The sequence below is a fragment of the Gobius niger genome (genome assembly GCF_951799975.1).
Source record: "Gobius niger genome assembly, chromosome: 2".
In the NCBI taxonomy this organism is placed as follows: Eukaryota; Metazoa; Chordata; class Actinopteri; order Gobiiformes; family Gobiidae; genus Gobius; species Gobius niger.
The window spans coordinates 24,836,713-24,858,934 of record NC_136853.1 but is presented as its reverse complement, the minus strand read 5'-3'; the positions used below and the strand labels follow the sequence as shown (position 1 = coordinate 24,858,934).

At 39.1% G+C, this 22,222-nt stretch overlaps 2 protein-coding genes across 2 annotated transcripts; one reads left to right on the top strand and one right to left on the bottom strand.

Annotated features, from left to right (window-relative positions):
• Positions 1 to 496: 496 nt before the first annotated feature.
• lin54 (lin-54 DREAM MuvB core complex component) lies at positions 497 to 15,501 on the bottom strand. The gene is made up of 15 exons (XM_079551408.1): positions 15,393 to 15,501; positions 13,313 to 13,432; positions 12,406 to 13,142; positions 12,149 to 12,248; positions 11,925 to 12,055; positions 8,999 to 9,154; positions 7,806 to 8,007; positions 6,003 to 6,076; positions 5,736 to 5,933; positions 5,559 to 5,650; positions 3,827 to 3,898; positions 3,623 to 3,725; positions 3,414 to 3,551; positions 3,123 to 3,325; positions 497 to 1,882 (listed from the first exon to the last, which is right to left on the bottom strand). The coding sequence occupies exons 3-15, from the start codon at positions 13,120 to 13,122 to the stop codon at positions 1,681 to 1,683; spliced, it is 2,388 nt and encodes a 795-aa protein (XP_079407534.1). The 5' UTR covers positions 13,123 to 13,142; positions 13,313 to 13,432; positions 15,393 to 15,501; the 3' UTR covers positions 497 to 1,680.
• A 1,357-nt stretch (positions 15,502 to 16,858) lies between these two features.
• Positions 16,859 to 22,022, top strand: cops4 (COP9 constitutive photomorphogenic homolog subunit 4 (Arabidopsis)). Its single transcript, XM_079551612.1, has 9 exons — positions 16,859 to 17,007; positions 17,316 to 17,395; positions 17,488 to 17,639; positions 19,270 to 19,373; positions 19,448 to 19,601; positions 20,062 to 20,212; positions 20,403 to 20,573; positions 21,359 to 21,474; positions 21,574 to 22,022. The coding sequence occupies exons 1-9, from the start codon at positions 16,934 to 16,936 to the stop codon at positions 21,868 to 21,870; spliced, it is 1,299 nt and encodes a 432-aa protein (XP_079407738.1). The 5' UTR covers positions 16,859 to 16,933; the 3' UTR covers positions 21,871 to 22,022.
• Positions 22,023 to 22,222: the final 200 nt, after the last annotated feature.

Genomic DNA, 22,222 nt, shown 5'->3' with positions numbered 1-22,222 from the left:
AAATAACGTAGTCGTGTGGCGGAAACACGTGTGCACGGCGGGTAGGCTTCAGTTTGGAGCTGAAGTAGGTGCAAAATGATCATGTGACCCAAACCCCGACTTATGGAAATGAATTAATAGCTTTATGTTATGTCTAGATGTAAACCTACTTTGAAAGGTGGTTCTCATTACCTTCGAAGACCAAGTTTCACATACTATATTTCAAGGCACCAGGAAAATAAAGTACTTTATTAACTTTAATACATTCAAATCATCAGCAGATGGCAGCATAGAGAGCGAGGCTTCAATGTTGAACTATTTGCAGTCGCAGTAAGCTGTGAAAACAAACTGAATACTGAAGTGTCTTTAGTCAATGACTGTGAAGCCCCGCAGGTTCGTGAGGCTTCATTTCCCTCTTCACAGCTGAAGGTACGACAGTCCTCTCAGACTGTAGTGCCAAGGGAATACTTACAGTGAGGCATCTTACTCCACTTTGATACCGTCATGGATCAATTTTGTACCATCGATCTCTCGTCTTATACCGATGTGCATAGAACATGAACATTTGATGAACACTTTATTCCCTCCATTGAAAAGGCACGTCATAATGACTATGGTCGTGTGCTGTCCCCTAGTGGGTGGTGGAATCGTATCGCATGCATCTCAGAGCAACAAGGAAAGACTATGAAAACATATGAATCCATTATTTTTCTTAAAATCATAAATATGTACAGCCCCCAAATTATGTCTGTAATTAAAATGGTTTTATTACGTTCAGATTAGTTTATACACAGAAATATCTAAAGCCTATTATTTGAAAACGTAGACATTCATTTTGGAGACTGTATGAAAAATAGTGAAGGTGTCTGGCTTGAACAGCAGCAATGATCTAACTAAAATACAAAATACACATAAACACGCCTTAAAGGAAGTGTGACTTGTGGCTATTCAAACACATGGTTTCATCTAGCAATGGTCAGTAATCACAAAGAAAAACGCAATAGCAACAGCACATGAACCATATGCTTCATGATTGCAATTCAGGACGAACACCAACAGCGTCAGTGTCTCCCATAAAATGCCAATATCACAACTTTAAAGGTTGATGTAATTTTACTAGTGCGTTCTCAGTCAATTTATTTTCAGATAAAATCATTACTATATTTTCATTTCTTTTGGTTGGAGCAGAGATGGGCAATAATTTCACGTAGAACTACAAGCTGTTCCAACAATGGTGCTCAACAGTGATTACAAATGCTTGTCAGAATAAACAAAAGAAAAAGGTTAATTTGATATCCTACAGGAAATATTGTAATGACATAAAAATGACAGATAATGCATATTTTTAAAAATCTAGAAATTGTCAAACGTTATTGAATAAAATGTTTTAACAAATGTTAGGGGAAAAGTATGAAATGGACATCACAATGTGAAGTGAAAATTTAAAATGTCCCCCTTTTGTCTGTAACATCGAGGATGAATTTGTAAAGGCAACTTGCTCTTCCCATTTGTCCCTCACTTGGATGCCCTTTAATTCGGTGCATGGACTGCTTCTCCATCTCAAAACACAATTGTACTGTTTTTTTCTTTTCGTGCAAAAAGGGGATTGTCTCGTTTCCTTGTGTCCGTAAAACCACAGCCGTTCACCAGGCCAGTCTTCTTAACACCGACTCAGTCCGGTCAGCGATTCTCAGAGAAGGCTTAACAGTTTATGGAGGCACAGTCAACTTTGGCTTTGCCTGCTGAACTTATGATGCTCATAAGGCAGTGTCCAAACTCCTCCAGGATCATCCTCTCAGCTTCCACCTGAGGCTGAAGAGTCTGTTCTGAACATTTGGCGCGCTCCAGCAAACACTCGCACGTTGCTTCAAGGACCTCCTTTGTTACAAATGTGTAGGGTAACCTAGAGGAACACAAATGCAATGGATTTATCATTTAAAAGCTTTTAAGGGTTAATACTTACAAGTACATAAGCAGCTTGGGCTGCAGTGTAAACATGTGTCTATGATTGTTAAGAGCATCAACACAATCAGATTTTTACAGACAATCATATATCAAGTATATACCAAGTATAAAGCACTTTCTTTCTTATGTATAATATACTCTTGTGCAGATATTTCTGACATACTCTTGATATTTGATTTTTTTTAAGTCTGCATAGATTTTCAATAGGATATTTACTTCCTAATCCAGCAAAGATATAGACGGGCAGAACTGTTGAGCTCCAAACAGGGAATGCTTGTGATGTCACAGCAGAAAAGCCAAATGACGTAAGATGTAAGGAACATTGTGCAAAAATGATGCAAATGCATAACCATAATGCCTGGTATATTCATTATTTCAAGCGCAGTTAATTATAAGAGATCATAACAGTGCAGTATTTCCATTGTAGTGTGGTCCTTCGCTTTAACATGGTTCTCCTTTGCAGCCTCACTGTTTTGCGGATTTATTTTTAGTACCATTTAGCATGCTTTTTACAGCGTATGAATGCCATACGCGCATCGAGTTCTGCGTCCTGATTGGCTAGTCGCAGAGTGAGCCTCCTCTCACTGTCCGTTAACACATCAGCGCACGCCGCAGAGTCACAGCAACACAGGCCGGGCATGAGCGGGTCGGACTCCGCGTTTACTTTCTCTGAACTTTTAAACACGGCAGCCTGTGGTGCTCGCCTCAGCTAAACACTCGCCTTCTGAAGCCTGAAACTGCTACGATAAAACTTTGGTCATAGCTACGATTGTCTCTTAGTTTGAACAAGTACAGAGCGGAGACGAGAGCAGCTCACGATGTTTCCATCCCCACGTCTGTAATGTGAATCTAAAAATCTTTTAGACGAAGAACATCACAGAGTGAAGACCAGGCATAAGGGAGAACTAGTGAGAGAAGTGTATTAAGTATGTGGTGAGGGGTTTTACGTTTTACAGCCTTAAAACGTATATATTAATTGTGAAAAGTAACGCTGTCTACTTCGCGGAAAGCGTTTATTGCGGGTTATTTTTAGAACTTAACCCCCGCGATAAACGAGGGACCACTGTACTCGGACAGGATTAATCTGTTAATATTTGAGAAAAGAGAGCTCTACTGAATGATGCACTTTTTTTTTTTTTTTTTCACAGACCACAGATTTGTATTAATGACCCAACTACCTTCCACCTCCTGTGGGAATAACCGGAGTCGTTCTCATGAGCAGGTCAGATATCTGAGATGACAGTTTGGTCTTAGCAGCTGTTTGCTGCTGCACACGGACTTCAGCTGCGTCAGCTAAATGCATCAGCGTCTTCCTCTCTGGGCTTTCCTCAAAGTTCTTGCAACCAATGCACTTACAAATAGAGGAGCACATGATTTTTGCCTACACAAAAGAAGAAAAAATGAATACTCTTCAGTTTGCATTAATAAGTATGGTTTATGTACAGAACACTACATTTATGATGTCTGACCTCGTAGCACTCGCAGTAATTCTTCAGACACCCCGACCGCTTGCAGTTACAACCTTTACTGTGCCGACGATCCGACTCTCCTTCCTTGCCTTTACCAATCTTCGGCTTGAAGGCCTCAGGATTACGATCCAAACAAGTCTGAACATAATCTGGAGTTAATTAACCTTTTTAACTTATTGCAGGTCCTAATCTCACCAACATACGATTACCTTTATTGCCTTGAGGCGCTCAGTTTCATGCTCAAGGTTATTGAAGCAATTATTGCAGTTGCAGTTATTGCAGAACTCCCCATTTGCAAAACAATCACAATATCTATAAGAAAAATGAAATGAAAATTATTAGATAACTTTTAAGTGCAGCACATTCTTACCCCATAAAATGTGGTACAGATCATTTCATACGCACATACTTACAATTTAAGACATTGCGACTTGGTGCAGTTGCATGGTTTCCTTGGTCTGGATGTGGATTCTGTTGTTGAAACGCTGCGTTAATGAGAAAATAAAACAACTTAATAGGATACCACTGAACCACAACTGAAGATTGTTACTTATTTGTTAGCCTGGTAAAGTCAGATAAGAGACTCTTCAGAACTAAAGGCTCATTTCAGGGTTGGGTTTGGACTAAATGAACAGTCGGGATCGGGCTGGATATTTTGGGCCTAATGCAGTATGACATCTGGAATGTTACGAAACCAATCAATTTTCTAATAAGCAGACAGTGCTTACTTTTTTAAAATCAATCAAGATCAGTGATGGTGTTCATATGCAAAATACTATAGGGGAACACTTCAGCCCTGCAGTCTGGAGCGGTTTCCTGCTAGACCAGTTTGGGGGAGAGGGGACATGTCTCCACTCTGATGGGTCAGGCATCTAAGACTGAGTTATTATTCTCTTCACAATTTTAGCAATTTCTGCCGTTTTGATACGAAAACATTAAATAAAATAATAAATAATAAGCCACTCCTTTTGGGCATTATTGTGTTTTCCGTTTTTCTGCCTTGCTAGAAAACCCAAATAAAGAAATAAAATAAAGACTTATCAGTGCTGGTATAGGCAAATAAAGGCAGGAAAACATTTACAGATATTTTTTTTCCTTTTTTCATGAATGTAAAAAGACATAATAGTAAAGGTTAAGTATTTTTGTATGGAGCGCTAAGGGCTAAACGTTGCATATACAAAGGTGTTTTGATGCAGGACTAAAGCAGAGTGATCTCAGGCTGTGGTTATGGCTGGTCACATGCATAATGTCCTTGACCACTCCCATAACGACACAGACCACTTTACCCTAAAGGCACTTGGAACACAAACGTGCGGGGGCGGCCCCTCCCTAAATGAGCCGGTCTCCAGTGAACTGAACTGGTTGGCTCCATTGGAAAGGGGGCTATACGCATCACGATACTCAGGGGCCAATCCCATACGTATTGCAATACATGCGTTCAATTTAATACCTTAAAATGTAAAAAGAATGTGTCATGTGTCCAAAGTTGATAAACCAAATGCCATTTATTGAAGTTCTCACAGATCAGTCTCTTTTTAAGTCCAGATTAAAGACTCATCTCTTCAAACTGGCTTTTAACACCAACAACAAACTGATTTATGTCCAAGATGTAATCATTTTGTGTTTTTGAACTGTTTTATGTTTCTGTGAAGCACTTTGGTCTATCTTGTATTGTTGTAAAGTGCTATATAAATAAACCAGGATTGATTGAACTGTTAAGATTGAAAAAAAAAGCATTAACACACAATGTAACAAAGTGCTGTTACTGGAAAACAAAGGAATGCAGATAAAAATGACCCCAAACACAAGTATTGAAAGTATTGTGTTTGAGGCTAATGGTAACTTTAGCATCGAGGACGTCTCTGTGTTTTGCATTGAGATGGTATTTTAGACTTGAGTAACTTCGGTGGAGGAAGTAAGAAGAAATACGATTAATTGTGCTAAAAAGTTAGAGTCCCTACTTATTTTAGTTGATGTTTTCGCATCAAAATTAGGCATTTAGGCTATGTGTAGAGATGACCAAAAATGTGAAGAGAAACTTTAAATATGCAAGCCAACTACTGACTCTCAAAGGCCCTTTCCCCCCAAAGCGGATCGTGACAAATGGGAATCGTGCCAGCCCTATAAAATAGACACTTTACTTACCCATTAACTGGAAGTCTGGCCTGAGTCTGGACGCCGCTTGATGCAGAAAAACTAGAGTTGTTGGCGAGGGTCACAAAGGGAGACTGCTGCAGCTAAACAATCAGCAAACACAAAAAGTATATATGTAAAATAAATACATTTTAAAAAGTATTTTTCTACAGAAGCAGTTGACTAAACCTGTGTGACATATTGGGCAGGAACAACTGCATATCCGACATTGCCCCCTCCCGGTGCCGGTGCCAGTACTGTGCCTGGAGGCAGGTTGGTGAAGTTGGGCTGGATCTGTGGCAGGGGAGTTGCTGGCATGATCAGGCGCTGCTGTGTCTGAGACGTGGAAACCCCTTGAACAGCTGTTGTCAAAGGCTTTGGTGCCACCTACAAATAACAAATAACTTGAAGCCAAATCTGAAAAGGAACAGGTGCTACTGGCAGACAAATATCTACCTGTTTCATAGACTGTGCAGGGACAATTGGGACTGACATCCTAACTGCTCCTGTACTGACCATCATCGGTTTGGCTGGGGCATATCAGAAGTTCAGAATTAAAAACAGGACAAAACTTTTTTTTTTAGCCTTTTACAGTGCCTCTCGAAAGTATTCATACACCTTGGACTTTTGCACATTTTGTCATGTTTACAACCCTAAACATAAAGATTTGATTTTGATTTTTATAATGAACGTTCACACACAAGTAACAGACAACTGTGAAGTGAAAGCAAAATGATACATGATTCTGTTATTTTTCAAAAAATAGAAAAGTGAAAAGTGGGGCGTGCATAAGTATTCATACAGCATTTTCTAAGTGCAATAAATTGCCTTTATAACATTCCTAATGACGGCAGAATGTTCACACCTTGGCCTAACCATTAAATAGAGGCACCTGTGTGTAATCTACTCTCAGTATAATTTCAGCTGTTCTTTTAGGCCCTCAGAGCTGTGGTCGGAGAGTATTGGTCACCAAACAACATCATGAAGGTCAAGGAGCACCAGAGAGGTCAGGGATAAAGCTGTGGAGAAGTTTAAAGCAGCATTAAGCTATACAAAGATTTCCCAAGATTTAAACATCTCCCGGAGCACTGTTCAATCCATCATTTGGAAATGGAAAGAGTAAAGCACCACTGCAAACTTACCAAGACAGGGCCGTCCACCTAAACTAAGCGACCAAACAAGGAGGACACTGGTAAGAAATGCAACCAAGCGCTCCAAGATAACTCTGGAGCTGTGAAGTCCTGCCGCTGAGCTGGGGGAATCTGTACATGGGACAACTATAAGTCGTATCTACACAAATCTGGCCTTCATGGACGAGTGGAAGAAGAAAGCCATTATTGAAAGGAGGCCATAAGAAATCCCGTTTAAAGTTTGCTGGAAGTCATATGGAGGACACAGCTCCATGTGGAAGAAGGAGCTGTGGTCTGATGAGACAAAAATGTAACTTTTTGGCCCAAATGCAAAACGTTATGTATGGAGCAAACCTAACACTGCTCATCGTCCTGAGTGCACCATCCCCAGTGTCAAATATGGGGGGGGGGGGGCATCATGCTGAGGGGCTGCTGAGGGGCTGCTTTTCCTCAGCGGGGTCTGGGGAGATTGTACGAATAGTTGTGAAGATGGATAGAGCCAAATACAGAGACATTTTGGAGGAAAACCTGCTGGAGTCAGCAAGAGAACTGAGGCTGGGGCGGAGATTCACCTTCAGAAGGACAATGACCCGAAGCACAAAGCTAAATCTACAATGGAATGGTTCAATAAAAACATATTAATGTGTTAGAATGGCCCAGTCAAAGTCCTGACCTAAATCCTATTGAAAATATGTGGAAAGGTCTGAAAACTGCTGTTCACAAACGCTCTCCTTCTAATGTGACAGAGCTTGAGTTGTTTTGTAAAGAGTAATGGGCTAAAATGTCAGTCTCTACATGTGCAAATCTTGTAGAGTCAAGCCCCAAAAGACTTTCTGCTGTTATTGCAGTAAAAGGGGGTTCCACAAAATATTCATTCATGCTGTATGAATACTTATGCAAGCCCCACTTTTCTGTTTTCTATTTTTTGAAAAATAACAGAATCATGTATCATTTTGCTTTCACTTCACAGTTGTCTGTTACTTGTGTGTGAACTTTCAGTAAAAAAATAAAAATAAAATCTTTATGTTTAGGGTTGTAAATATGACAAAATGTGCAAAAGTTCATGGTGTATGAATACTTTCGAGAGGCACTGTATATAGTGATATTGACTGTGTGTAATGTAAGTCACCTGTCTGTACAGAATTTGTGCTGGGACCACTGGGTTGTACTGTGCTGCTGGCTGTTGTTGCTGTGACAAGCCGAACATAGTGGAATCTGCTCCCCGGTACTTGAATCTGCTGCACATTTGATTGTGTTCCCAGTGGAATGATGGTTTTGAAGTGAGAACCACTGACACCACCGACCGCCACAGACTGCACAGGCTTGATATTCTGAAACATGACAAAGGGAAGAAATGTTGCATAAGAAAAAATGTGTGTGCAACAACCAATTATTTTTGTATGAATGGCCATAACCAGAATCTAGTGTCGCCACTTCAAATGATCTAAACAGGGTCTTTCAGGAGCCCAGAGCCTAAACCAGGTGCTCAAAGCTTTTGTCTCCGAGGGTCACTATTTTTCCCCAGTATACATTTGCATTTTATTCTATCTGTGCAAATAACATGCTACATTATAACAAATATTGACTATGACAAAAGCCTAATTTTAGTAGAACAAAATCAACAATTGCAGCCAAAAAATTGCAGCAATGTCGGTGCGTTGGTTGCAGTTGGCGCACTGACAAAGTGAGCATGTCATCAAAGTCCAGACTCTTGGACTACCATAACAAAGAAAGCATCTCTGCTGCACTAACAATAATAATAATCTCAGCAAAACCCCCAAAACAAGATGCACATGGTCCTTGTGCTTCGGTTGTGTGAAATCTGTCAGTCTGTCCAACGATGAGCCTCCTGTTTTCTTAGTTAAAAGTCTGTTTGATAGAGCCGTGTTTTCACTTGAGCCGCTCTGACAGGTTCTACATGTTCCAACAATGTCCTAATGTGTAGAATGAGCTCAAACCTATTCACCACAACTGCCTCTATAATCCTGCACTGTCACTCAAAACAGTGTTACGTCGGGTCCGAATTGCCGTCATGCACAGCCTTTAATATAGAAGGTGCAGGTACATGTATGACCTGAGGTGGCTGTAGTGAGTATAAAATGGTTAACTTTCATCTAGCCCCTTTAAATGAGTTAAATTCATCGCCCAGCCCAGAGTTAGAAACAGAAAACGGCTCAAAAGCACATTTTCCAGCAACTCTGTAGGGTTTTAATTTATCAGATGTGAATAGTGGCACGAATCGAGGGCTGCAGTGTCCCCTTGCACTACATGCACTATTTGGAGTTTAGGTACACGTTGTCCTTGCAGGATCCCTCTTCTCACCTGTGCAGTTGCTTGACTAGAGACCACTTTGACTGGTGAAGCTGACGTAGACTGCTGAACTGCAAGTATCTGCTGGCCAAGTGCTAGATTCACAGGCAGAGTTACGGTCTTCTGTGGGGCACTGGAAGTTGGAGATGCCACAGATACAACGGTTACCTGCGGAAATTAAAAAAGATGTGATACAGGTGGAATATTAGAAATTACTTTTGTGTCAAAGCAGCGGTCCCAAATATTAACAATAGTTTGTGTTCATGTTCTAGAATTTCATTATTGGTATTTCAGATTGAGGGCATGCTGGGAGAGGCTAAATGCTAACAATGTCTTTGGTCTATTTGGTCTTCATTAAGACCAGTGTTTCCCACACAGACTGCACCGCACCGCCACAGAATCAACACCGGCCGCCACATATTGCGTTTTGTAAAAAGATTGTAATTTTTTTTAATGGTTTTATGGTTATGGTTTAAAATGCGACGGCCCTAGTGTGAGTGTTTGGTGCAGAAGTTCACCGCGACATCCCAATTCAAAATATGAACAAGACTGGACTTTATCTGTGTCTGTAAAGTAAAGTGTAACATACAAGACAAAAACTGTTATTGGACCATGACGACAAAACCGCAAAACATATTGACTGTAGCTCAGTGTCTGCAGATCGTACTAACCAAGTTTAAACTTTGAACTCATTCTAAAAAACAACAACCCAGGACTAGTTCATTAAAACGTACAAAAATTCACTGGAGATATGGCAGAGAACCAGAGTAGAGCAACCAAAATACTTAAGAAAGAATGTAAGAACTTTGAAATTATTTGACTCAAGTGCAAGAAAAAAGTACTGACCCAAATAATACTCAAGTAAAAGTACTAGGAAAAAATGTTACTCGAGTACTGTGAGTATTGACTGTTTAAGTGTACATTTTGATTGATGCGTCAGTTTTAACAAAAATTTTGAGACTAAAAAAGTCCTAAAGTTTCCAAATAAAACACCATAAAAAATATATAAATATATATATAGACATATACTGTATATTTCTTTAAAAAAACTACATGAAACACAAACTACATATTTTTTTAGGTCGAGTTGAAGATTTGTAACTTTTAAATTTACTCAGTGGCACAAATGACGACATATACAAGTGAAGTACGAGTAAGTATGAAGAGATACTTCATTACAATCTTACTCAAGGAGTAAAAATTACTGGATATAACTACTCGAATAGAGAATAGAATATAGAATAGAATAGAACTTCATTGTCTGTTCAAAAGAGCAGAAATGTGTCTTTCAACACAGCTCAATTTAAAGTCATTCAGTAAAAACACACACATTATTAAAAAAATACCACATAAACAAAAACAAACAACAAAAAAAGAACATATAGTACGATAATGTATTTGCAAAAAATGCATTTTTTTCCTAATGTTTCCATTATGTCCAGCCATTCTTTCCCATTGTATTGTATTGTTGAACAATATTAACAAACTAATAGGTATGGATAAGGAGACTTTGGCCGGCTGAGTCGCAAACGTTGGCCATTCAAAAGAATTATCGGCCATTAAAAAAAAGAATGAATGTGTCATATTTTCAATAACAAATGCACCTCATTAGTTCACAGAGTGCTACACAAGTCCTTTAATAGGTCCATAAACACCGCTGTAGAATGAACTATGACGTGAGGAAGATAAAACAACAGCTCAAATCCAAACAAAGTTGTGCGCGTGGAGACAATGGAGAGCGGCAGGTGTCACGCGAACGTACCCCCCTCAACACATTTACACAATAACTCAGACAGGAGGTAAACCCTTATCCAGATCTGACTGCGGCATCAGCTGCACAGCGAGGGTTGGGCTGCAGAACTTGGGTCTCACACCACTGAAATATTATGGACAGAGCGAAAAATAGGCTAGACTAGTCATCAAAAGTCAGTTTAGAGCGATACACCATGCACCCAGCTCTGCCACACTCCAGAGCGGCTCCGAACACCAGTAACCAAGCCGAGGCCGTCTGCACAGACTGACCGAGGAAAGCAAATCTAAACCTGACCACACTCCTGTGTAGAGCCGCTGTGGGACAGCGCGTCTGTCTGACTGAACACACGCGTTTAAAGAATAACCTAATGGCATTTATTAGCTCTTGAGTTCTGACGACACTTTCATAGAAGTAAATGTACCTGTAGTTCGCCATTCTCTTGGAAATGTGACAAAGCACGAAGAAAAAGTTCTCAATTTCCAAGCGCGATGATGGCGCTTCAACTGTGCTCTGTGAAGGTGTAGATCGAAACTTTTTTTTGATAGAAATAATTGAAAACAATTTAGGCCTGTCTCTAAAACACTTTGGAATGTCAGTCACTGACTTAGGTGAATTATTGTATTTAGCCCGTTTCCTTTTTCCTCTCTCCACATTTTATTCTGTTGGCCCTATTTGGACCCTAAGACAGTAAGAGAACTGGCTTCTCTGATATAAGGGCAGAGTATTCCACAGTCAAGGGGCAAACACAGTGAAGGCAGCGCAACTGATCTTTTTACCCGTTTCTAGGAATTTCAAGCAGTAGTAACACCAATATCTATAAATATGTATCTCTACAAATATATTTTTTTAAATGTTATTTGCATTTGCGACCAAATTGGTCACAATTTCAAGCCCTGTATAAACACTTTAGAATATTGTGCTGTCACATAAAAGATTTCAGACAGAACCAAACAAATAGATAATGGAAATCATTACATAAAATACACACAGTGAGACATGACCTCAAGACAACCACACTTAACTATCATTAAATACGTCAGTTTTAAGAACTTCTGATCACTTCTGGTGCACACATTACATCTTTGTGTACTCACTATGTAATATTGCCAATCATATTCCTAAAGGATTTTTGGTCAACACTATGACAGATAATTCTGCATGTCAATTGTCTTTGGCAGGGCTTACCTTACTGGGAGTCTTCAAAGGGGATATTGCAATCTTCTTGCTTGGGATGCTCTGTAAGCTTGTGCCAATCGACTCAGTCAATGTTATGGTTTTGGTTGGCAAAACGGACGAGGTCTGCGTTAGGACTCGTCCTATATATGTATATATATCAAAAAAAGAAACAATCAGATGTATGACACAAAGTATATAAAAAAGCAAATAGCTTAAATACAGCACAAACTTGCCTGCAACAACTGGTGACTGCGGACTGGCTCCTTTGCTGTTGACGGTTTTTGTAATGATAAACTTAATTGGTGCAGATGATGTCGGTGTTTTTTTTGCAATCTGTGCCAGTTAACAACAGACAATAGTTAACACATAAATGGATGGCATTTTAAAAACAACATTAAAAGTTGTGAATAATGCATAAAGCATTACAAAGCAACACAGTAATATGCTTGACCAATTCAGATAAAAGCAGTGTTATAACTTAAGCGTATACCTGAACTGCCTTTAGTTGCTGTGTCTTTAATGCAGTCATCTGATTGGTTGTACATCCAACAAGTGGCTTCAGTTCAGGTCTCCCTCCTATAGTCACAACTTTAAATTGTGGAGTTTGCATTTTTGGGTCCCCAGATGTTTGGCCCACGGGTGCTTTGCTGCCAGTGTTTGGTAACTGCAAAACTATAGGTGACCCAGACTTCCCAATTGCTGTAACCAATAGTTTCTGGCCTTCTTGTTTAATAACCTGGTGACAAGAAGCAGAAGATTTTGATGCTTCGTTCGCCTGTGCTGTGGCCACCTTGTTGAGAATAATTTGATGGTTTGCAGCAGAAATGGTGAAGGGGGCAGAGAGTTTTAATCCCCCAGTTGACAAAGTGGTTCCAGTAACACTATTTGTAGTTTTGGTGCTGGTGGTAGAAGTGGCCAATGATTGTTTGAGAAGAGATGATGTTGTACTGGAAACAGAAGCTGGAATTTGATTTCCAGCACTGCTGCTGCTTGGTGAAGAGTCCTTTGAGGCGGGTGCGACCAGTGTGTTCTCTGCTGAGGAGAGGCTTGAAGACGTGTCCGTTTCCATTGGAACAGATGTCTCATTGGTGGTCTTAGACTGAGCAGCGGTGCCAAGAGCTTGGGAGTCAGAAATATCCTCCATGGCCTCAGTATCCATTATCTCATCTGGGAGGAGGCTGTTGAGCTCTGGGGACACCACATCCATGCCTGCAAGTCGAAGTAGTCCTGAAGGGAAAAATATATGTACAAGTTGAATAAATAAAAACAGTGTTTCCCAACGGTTTGGGGCCACGGCACATATTTCACATTGGAAAAATCACAAGGAACATCAAACAAAAATGCCACAAAAGCATCTTTATTGAAATGTAATGAAAATATGATCTGTATTTACTTACTCAAGTGTGAAACCTGGGCCTGTTTTATTCAGCACAAAGCTGATATTCTTGCAGGAACGGAATAAAAGACAGATGAAAGACAAGGGATCAGGTGAAATTGGATCATCTTCCAAGGCACACCTGGTGGTTAAGAAAGACTGCATTAAATTATTTCCTAAACACGGCATAATCAGACGTGGGCAGAGTAGCTGAAAACATCTTCTCAAGTAAGAGTAACTTAACTTTGAAATTATTTTACTCCAGAAGAAGTACAAAGTAGAGACCAGAATAATTACTCAAGAGTAAAAAAGTACCTGGGGAAAATGCTACTTGAGTACAGAGTAACTGTTTTAGCATAAAAGTCAGGTTATTTATTCAGTAGTGACATGCATTGTGAGAAACAAAACATGAAATGATGTGATAATCCTAGTATTTACAAAGGAAATGCCATAAAAAGAATAGAAAAGATCTGTAGAATAAAGTACATGTAACACAAACTACATCTAATTTTTGTGCGTCAACAATAAAGCTTTGGCCGCTCAAATATTTATTCACTGCGCAAAGAGTAACTATTAATTTAATCAAATAAGAGTACAGATACTAATATTATTACTCAGGTATAAGTAAAAAGTACCATATGGTAAAACTACTCAGTGACATGTACTTGAGTGCATGTACTTGGATAAATGTAACTGAAGACTGGGTATAGAGTTCAGGAAATTCCACAGTTACCATGGAGATCCACCATCTTTGCAGCTGTTGGCATACATTTCCATAACATTAGCATTAGTGTCCAAGTGTTTTAATGTGAACAATAACTAACTAATAACGGTATTTTAACTTTTAAAATCTCCATTAGTTTACAATTGCTGCTAATCACATAATGACATCACATTCCCGAACTGATTGAGTCAAGTTTTACATTAAGGTAAAAGGTTCCAGTTTGCTCTGGATGTCTTCTGACAGCAGAAGTGGCTGTTGTTATATCTAGTGTGTTGCTTAGGACCATGTCATTTATTCCTATGTTGACTTCTGTTTGGGAAAAACAAATGTGTCAAATCACAAGGATTCAACCCTTCCTTATTTATCAACCTCACTAATTATATTTACTGTATATGCAGCTACTAGCTAGACTCTTCGCAATTATTCTATCACTCTCATGCTTTAATACTGTTAATACTGTTGATAAGAAACTAGGCTAAGCTAACGTCATCCATACAAATACACCATTATGCCCATCTAGGACAAAGAAAACGTAAAGGCAGTTTGCAAGTTACTATTTCGGGCCGGCGTTGGATTTCGAAAGATCCGCCATTTTTAGATCGTCATCACCAGGGCTAGCTTTCGGCTAACAAACGCTGTGTCTCCTTAACTAGTAAATGTGCCTAACATTTCCCATGGACCAAAACACATCAAGAGTGCACACGACCATAACATAGACGATTTTTGGGGGGTGGTGGGGGCAGCCACTGTTAGCCTAGTTTACCAAGAACTTTATTTCACACGGGGTAAAAAACATAAACAACGCTAGCTTGTAATATTTGACAGATGTGTACCTTTTAAAACAATCAATGCACGTACTATGGCCGTATATGTAATGGGCATTCATTACATACGATTAGCTTTTTCATTTATACATAGAGATGTGTGGTGTTTACAAATGAACAGAGTAACACAAAGTGGACACATGTTTCATAAGGAAAGCGAATCACAATAGTTTTCAAATATAAAATAAAATCAGTCTTTCAGTTACTAATGATGCCCATTAAAAGTATGTGACCGAAACAAAAGACACAAATAAGACGTCAACCTAATACGCTGAATAGCAATTATATGGACACGGCAGCGTAACACGGTACAGCCAACTATTTTGCCCTTTGCTATCCACTTTTGGCGTATATCTCTTCATCCATTTGTTTAAATTAATATCAACCTAATAAAGTAAACTCAGCAGACAACTATACGAGCAAACTTGCTGAGCTTGCTAACCAGAGCTAGCTAGCTCTAATATGCTGTAAAACCTAACCCGCTGTTAAGAGCCCTTGTATCTGACAGATGCCACGGAAAACATCCACTCGCTATTTTCTTGTGTTTTGCTTACCCGTGTTGTTGACGATGGGTAGCGTTTGCAGATAAAATGAGAAAAGTAAAAAGCGATTGTTCAAAATACCGCGCCGAGCGCCATTACTCCCTGACATTTCACAGATCAACCACGCCCACGGCGCAGTACGTCATCACGCTAAGACGCCTTAAAGCCACAACACTGAGCTGTCAACAAGTGAAGGATTGATCATAGATATCACAGAAATGCCTGTAGCCATCTGAGCCTGCTCCTACAAATGCACACATTTTGTTAGCCGTCGAATCCCAGACCCGATTTAAATGATCCCATGCAAATGAATAGAGGAGGCGAGCGCAATACTAACGTATGGGGAGGTATGTTTTGTCCTTCTCGTGACATTTATATAATTTCTGTGGTTTCTTTACCATTATCATGATGAAGTTTAATGGTCACTGGATGTGTATCCGACAATCCGATCCCACAAAAGGCAAAAACTGAATTGTATTTAGCATTTAAGATAAGACAAGACTTTATCGATCTCACAATGGAGAAATTCACTTGTACTGTCAGCTCTCAAGAAACACTCAGGGGGTGCAAAATAGACAGGAAATGCGCAAGTAATACTAGTAACTGGAGGCATTTTATATACAAGAATATATGTATACATATAAAGCATACACATATAAATATAAATAAAAGCAGAATAAAACATTTAGCTCAGAAAACACTTTGATATGCTAATTTATATCTAAAGTAAAATCTCAGAAGCTACACATTCATTAATGATTTTTAACTAGGTTTTGACCTCACCTATATGTGGTCGATAGTTGCTGAAAACATCTGGATTGTTCATAACAAAAGTCTCCCAGATCTGTCCGCATGTATAGGATAGAGTGCCGCTTCTCCTTTTTATTTCTATGGGGGGGATGCCGCCTAGAAGCCCCAAAGCGCATGCGTTTCAAAACTGCTTCAATTTAGGCTTCAATGGCTTCAACCCTAATAGATCCATGCTTCAACCCTTCAAAGCCAAAAACACGCATGTGTTTGCTGTGCTCCTGCCCCCTTAAAATAACATCAACACAAAAACAAACAAACAAAAAACAAACAAACAGCAACAATCAAGCGAAGCACTTTTATCTGAAACAAAAAAAGAAACTAAACGAAAACGCCTACACTGACTCACACAATAAAATAGAATGTTTACATAATAAATACAAGATTACAAATAAACAAGGCCTAGATCCGGATCGGGAATGAAGCGAAATAGATATTGTAAGGGCTAAACTATAAACTGCTAGAGAAATTACTATTGCACAAATCCAATAATCTCTAATTAAAGATCAAAAAAGTCAAAATTGTACCTGACCCTGAGGGCACCTGAAAAAGCTCAGGTCTGCTTGTGGCACACGTCCCAGCGTCCGCAGCTTTCCATTATTGGACCATTGCGAGGGTGTAAAGGGCCTGCAGGGGGCAGACATGGGCAGAGTACCACCCTACGTACAACACGAAAGACAGTGAAGAAGTACCTGGTAGCATCGAGCAGAGCTAACTAGCTGCCGTTGACACTTTGCGAGAAAACAATGGCGTCTGAAGTGAAACAGGAGCTATCGCAACTGATGAATTCAAGTGGATCTCATAAAGATTTAGCGGCCAAGTTAGTATAAAGTATAGCAAAGCAGTAGTTCGCATATTCCCGGTTATATTGCACGAACCGATTTAGCAAAACATTAGGCTAAGCTAACATTAGCTTCCGTCATTCAATTGCTTAGGGACAAACGTGAGTGAAAGTTAATCACTCCTCCAAATGGTTATTGACGCGAAGGGGATAGTTGATCTCACCATACGTGAAGGTTTTAAAAATCTAAGAGTTGCCACTGTGTAACTATTGAGTCTGAGTTTTGGACAAGCGTTGCCCTTTGTTATTATTTTTATTAATAAAACTTCCACTCCTCTTCTTCTTAGATACCGTCAGATTTTGGAAAAAGCTGTTCAGTCAACAGGTGCAGATCAACTGGAATCACTGAAGGCATTTGTTGAAGCAAGTAAGCAAAGCATGATCTATGTCTCTTAATCTCTTGTAATGTATTGATCTTATGTAAAAAGACTTGTGTGTGCCTGATGTCTATTTTTTCAGTGGTCAATGAAAATGTCAGCCTTGTGATCTCAAGGCAATTGTTGACTGATTTCTGTACCCATCTGCCAAGTCTGCCAGATGCTACAGCAAAAGCAGTGTATCATTTTACATTGGAAAGAATTCAACCCAGGGTGATCTCCTTTGAGGAACAGGTACATTTCAACACAACATGCTAAAGTTCTGTTGGAGTTCGGGAATGTCATGTCGCTGAGCATTATGGGATTAGCAGCAATTGTGAACAAATGGAGATTTTAAAAGTTAAAATACTGGCGTTATTGTTCACATTAAAACACTTGGACAACACCACCAGCACTAACTCAGCAGCTTAACAGAGTTGTTTCACGACTGTTTTCTCCTTTCTCTCCTTCTTATACAGTTTTTAGCTAATGTTAGTCAATGGAAATGTATGCTAACGGCTGCAAAGATTGCAGATCTCCATGGTAACTGTGGAACTCTATTCACCTTATTCCACCCCGCCCACTTTTGCCTTGTCTCTGCACTTTCGTTGTCCTGACACTTCCAGTCGAGAGTGAAGCCCGTTCATTTAAACGAAGAACGACGGAAAATGTTCTCCACTCAAATCTGATATTTAGTCCATTGATTTGTGTGAAATGGCCAATGTTCACTTGCACCAACAAGTCAACACTGCACTGTTTCTCTGCGCGGCCTGAAAACGGCTTTGTTTATAGTAACTGATTTTATCTGGACTTAACCCTAACCCAATCCCATGTTAACCGATAGGAGAAAAGGGGCGGGCACAATTCATGGCGGCGCCCACGCAAACCTTTGGAATAAGGTGAATAGAGTTTGGGATGGAATGTCATTAATTGCTGTTACACCGAAAATGTTTCTTACACAAGTTCGTCTACATTGTCCATAGACTAACATTAGTTAAAGGAGCTATACCTGAATTTACAAAGCAACAGGGTCACTCAAATTTCAAATAGCTATTTTCTGGTCCAAACTCATCTCAAACTTTCCTAATGGATTTACAACATCAACATTCGTCACAGGGGCTGAGTTTAAACCAGGTTTCACAACTTTCAGGGAGGAAAATGGTCACTTCACTGAAAAAAATGCCTACTAGCCTGACATTATATGACTGTTTAAAAGACTTTAAAACCAGTGTTTTTTGGATAAATGTCTGCTTTTACCATATACTAAAGGACAAAACAAATTTTATTCCAATACAGAAAATTAAAAAAATCAAGGATAGCTCCTTTAATAACTAGGGCTGGGACTATGCACTTTTTTCACGATCCGGTGCATATCACGATACTCGGGGACCAATCTGATACTTAAGTCGATCCCATATGTATTGCGATACAGTAAATAATATGTTTACCTTAATGCAGGTATGTGTAAAAAGAAAACAGTCATGTGTCCAAAGTTTATAAACCAAATGCCATTCGACATTTATTGAAATGTTAAGATTGAAAAGTGTATTAACAGGCAATGTAACAAAGTGCTGTTACTGGAAAACTAAGGATGATAAAAATGTCTCCAAACACTAGCATTGAAAGTATTGTGATACTTGATAAAGTAGCCATACTAATGGTATAGGGATCCGATCCAACATTTTGTCCCAGCCTAAACTAGTAACTAGTAACAGTTTTAAAAGCGGAGAAACGAGGTCACTATTGGTAAATATGTCTAACTGGCTGTAGTGTCCTAATGCTTTAATGTGAACCATAACGGCAGTACTTTGCATTTTCCATAGTAACTAATGGAGACTGTAAAATGAAAAATAGTGGCATTACCGTTTACTGTTTTTGTTGATAGGTGGCTTCAATCAGACAGCACTTAGCAACAATTTATGAAAAGGAAGGAGACTGGAGAAATGCTGCCCAGGTATTAGTAGGAATTCCTCTTGAGACAGGACAAAAGTAAGTTTTTTGTAGTTTTTGTGCACCTTACTTTTATTCTATGTTCTAATTGTTTATTTTACTACCTGCTGAAGGCAATATAATGTTGACTACAAGTTGGATACATACTTGAAAATTGCCAGACTTTACTTAGAAGATGACGATCCAGTACAGGCTGAGGCCTACATAAATAGAGCTTCACTGCTACAAAATGAGTCTTCAAATGAACAGCTGCAGATTCACTACAAGGTATGTGTGTAACGGATTACAAAAGGTTACAAGAAGTTACAAAAATATTACTTTTTTCAGTAATATTTATAATATATTACTTACACAACATACGGTAATAGTATTTGTCATTAAGATTCAAGTAACGTTACAGTAAAGTTACAAGTGCATTTAAATGTTTTTTATTGACGTCTGAATCAAAATCCCCTCCGGTTGGACACTGGTGTATAAGATGTGCTAACGCAGTCAAAACACAAGACAATGGGAATAGCAAAGGAAAAGGAAATCTCTGACTGCAAAAGTAACTCAGAAGTAACTCAAAGTAGTGTAACTGAGCTACATTTTTGAAACAGTATATAACATATTCTATAATTAGTGCTGAGCTGCGAAAGGCCCTGCTTATGCATCCAAACTTTCATTGGGACTGCGTTATATGTATGTCATGTTTTGTGTCTTGATACAGTGTTTTATGTTTTTAAAGGTGTGTTATGCCAGAGTATTAGACTTCAGGAGGAAGTTTATTGAAGCTGCACAAAGATACAATGAGCTGTCTTACAAGTCAATTGTCCATGAAAGTGAACGACTGGAGGCTCTGAAACATGCTCTCAACTGTACCATTCTGGCCTCTGCAGGTATTTTGTGCAATGCTACTGATTTACCATTGGAAACATTTTACACACTCTTCACATTACATTACGGTGTAAAACTTTAATTGGCTAGAGAACGATCTCTTTCAGCTGTAGTTGTTACTTGCCTCTGTCAGTTGTGTGTCCTTTCAACGCACAAGATTTCACTGTAAAATGTTTATATTGTATGTTCAAGGCCAGCAGCGCTCTCGCATGCTTGCCACTCTTTTCAAAGATGAACGCTGCCAACAGTTGGCAGCATATGGTATACTGGAGAAAATGTACTTGGATCGCATTATTAGAGGAAACCAACTTCAAGAATTTGCTGCAATGCTCATGCCCCACCAGAAAGCCACCACTGCAGACGGTAAGTGAGTTATTTAGCCCTGTGCTTTGTATTTTGTATTTTGCTTTGTATTTAATGTAGATGTTTCCTCTATTTCTTTTTTTATATCAAATGTCAAAAACCTACAAATTACTTAAGATAATCCTTTATTGATCTCGCAATGGAGAAATTCACTTGTTGCATTCGGCACTTAATAAGATCAGTCAAACAGTTAGAAAACACTTTATTTTACAGTACCCTTGATACATTGTACCTAACTAAGTTTAGTACAATGTAATGTGCTCTGTAACAGCGTGTAATAACTTATACCTATGGGTTAGATACACAATGGAATAATATGTATTTGTAGTTTGTACATAATGTAATAAGACATAACTCTAACCCTAACCTTAAGCCCAAACCCTGAGGGTCTCGTGTCCTATTACATTATGAACCTACAAAGTACTAATACAAGTTGTTCCATTGTGTATCTAACCCATAGGTACAAGTTCTTACAGATTGTTACAGAGCTCATTACATTGTACTAGATTTAGTTTGTTTAGTTAGGTATGAAGGTACTGTAAAATAAAGTGATACCAACAGTTAAGCAGTAAAAAAGAGGTATCTTATTTACAATGAGTAAAAACAAAAATCTTCATGGGCAGATTGTAAATGACCTAATAGTAAATATATTTGTTGGACAAATTGGCCAAAAAATACTGACACGTTGTCTGGCTCACTGTGCACAATGGTATGAACATTTGTTTGTCTGCAAGTATTTAGATTCAGGATTTGTCGGTGGTTGATATAAATGTTTTTTTTTTTAGGATCCAGCATACTGGACAGAGCTGTTATCGAGCACAACCTGTTGTCTGCGAGCAAACTCTACAATAACATCACTTTTGAAGAACTAGGGGCACTGTTGGAAATCCCTCCCGCAAAGGTAAGAAATTAGTTATATTAACATGCAACAGTAACTTGTATATATCTAATAATGTAAAATGAAATATTTAGACTGATAAAGTTATTTTTATCCTGTAAGGCTGAGAAAATTGCTTCTCAAATGATCACTGAAGGACGGATGAATGGCTTCATTGATCAAATTGATGGCATTGTACATTTTGAAAGCAAGTACTTTTTATCTGTCAAAAATCCAACGTACAATTCAAAGAAATTAGGTTTTAATGTTGTGTATTCTTTCACAGCTCGGGAACCCCTTCCTACTTGGGACAAACAAATACAGTCTCTTTGTTTTCAAGTCAACAATCTGCTGGAGAAGATCCGTACAGCGGCGCCTGAATGGACCACACAGGCCATGGAAGCCCAGATGACGCAGTAATTCTTAAATTCATAGACCATACTCTAAATTGTAATTTGTCTCCTTGTAAATAAATGTGTTTTTTTGGGTAATCTTAAATGAGAAGACATGCATTTTAGGAATCCCTATATTAAATGCTCAGTTGCTGTAATGTCAGTGTTTCAACTTCTTGGCGGCATGGTGGCACAGCGGTTAGTGTCCCGGACGTTTCTGTGGAGTTTGCATGTTCTTCCCGTGTCTGCGAAGGTTTTCTCCAAGTATTCTGGTTACCCCACTACTAAAAAAACATGTACAATAGGCCAGAATGAATGAAAGAGCGTGAGTGAGTGGTTGGGTTGGCCGATGGTGCTGATTGGCTGCCTCGCTTCCATCA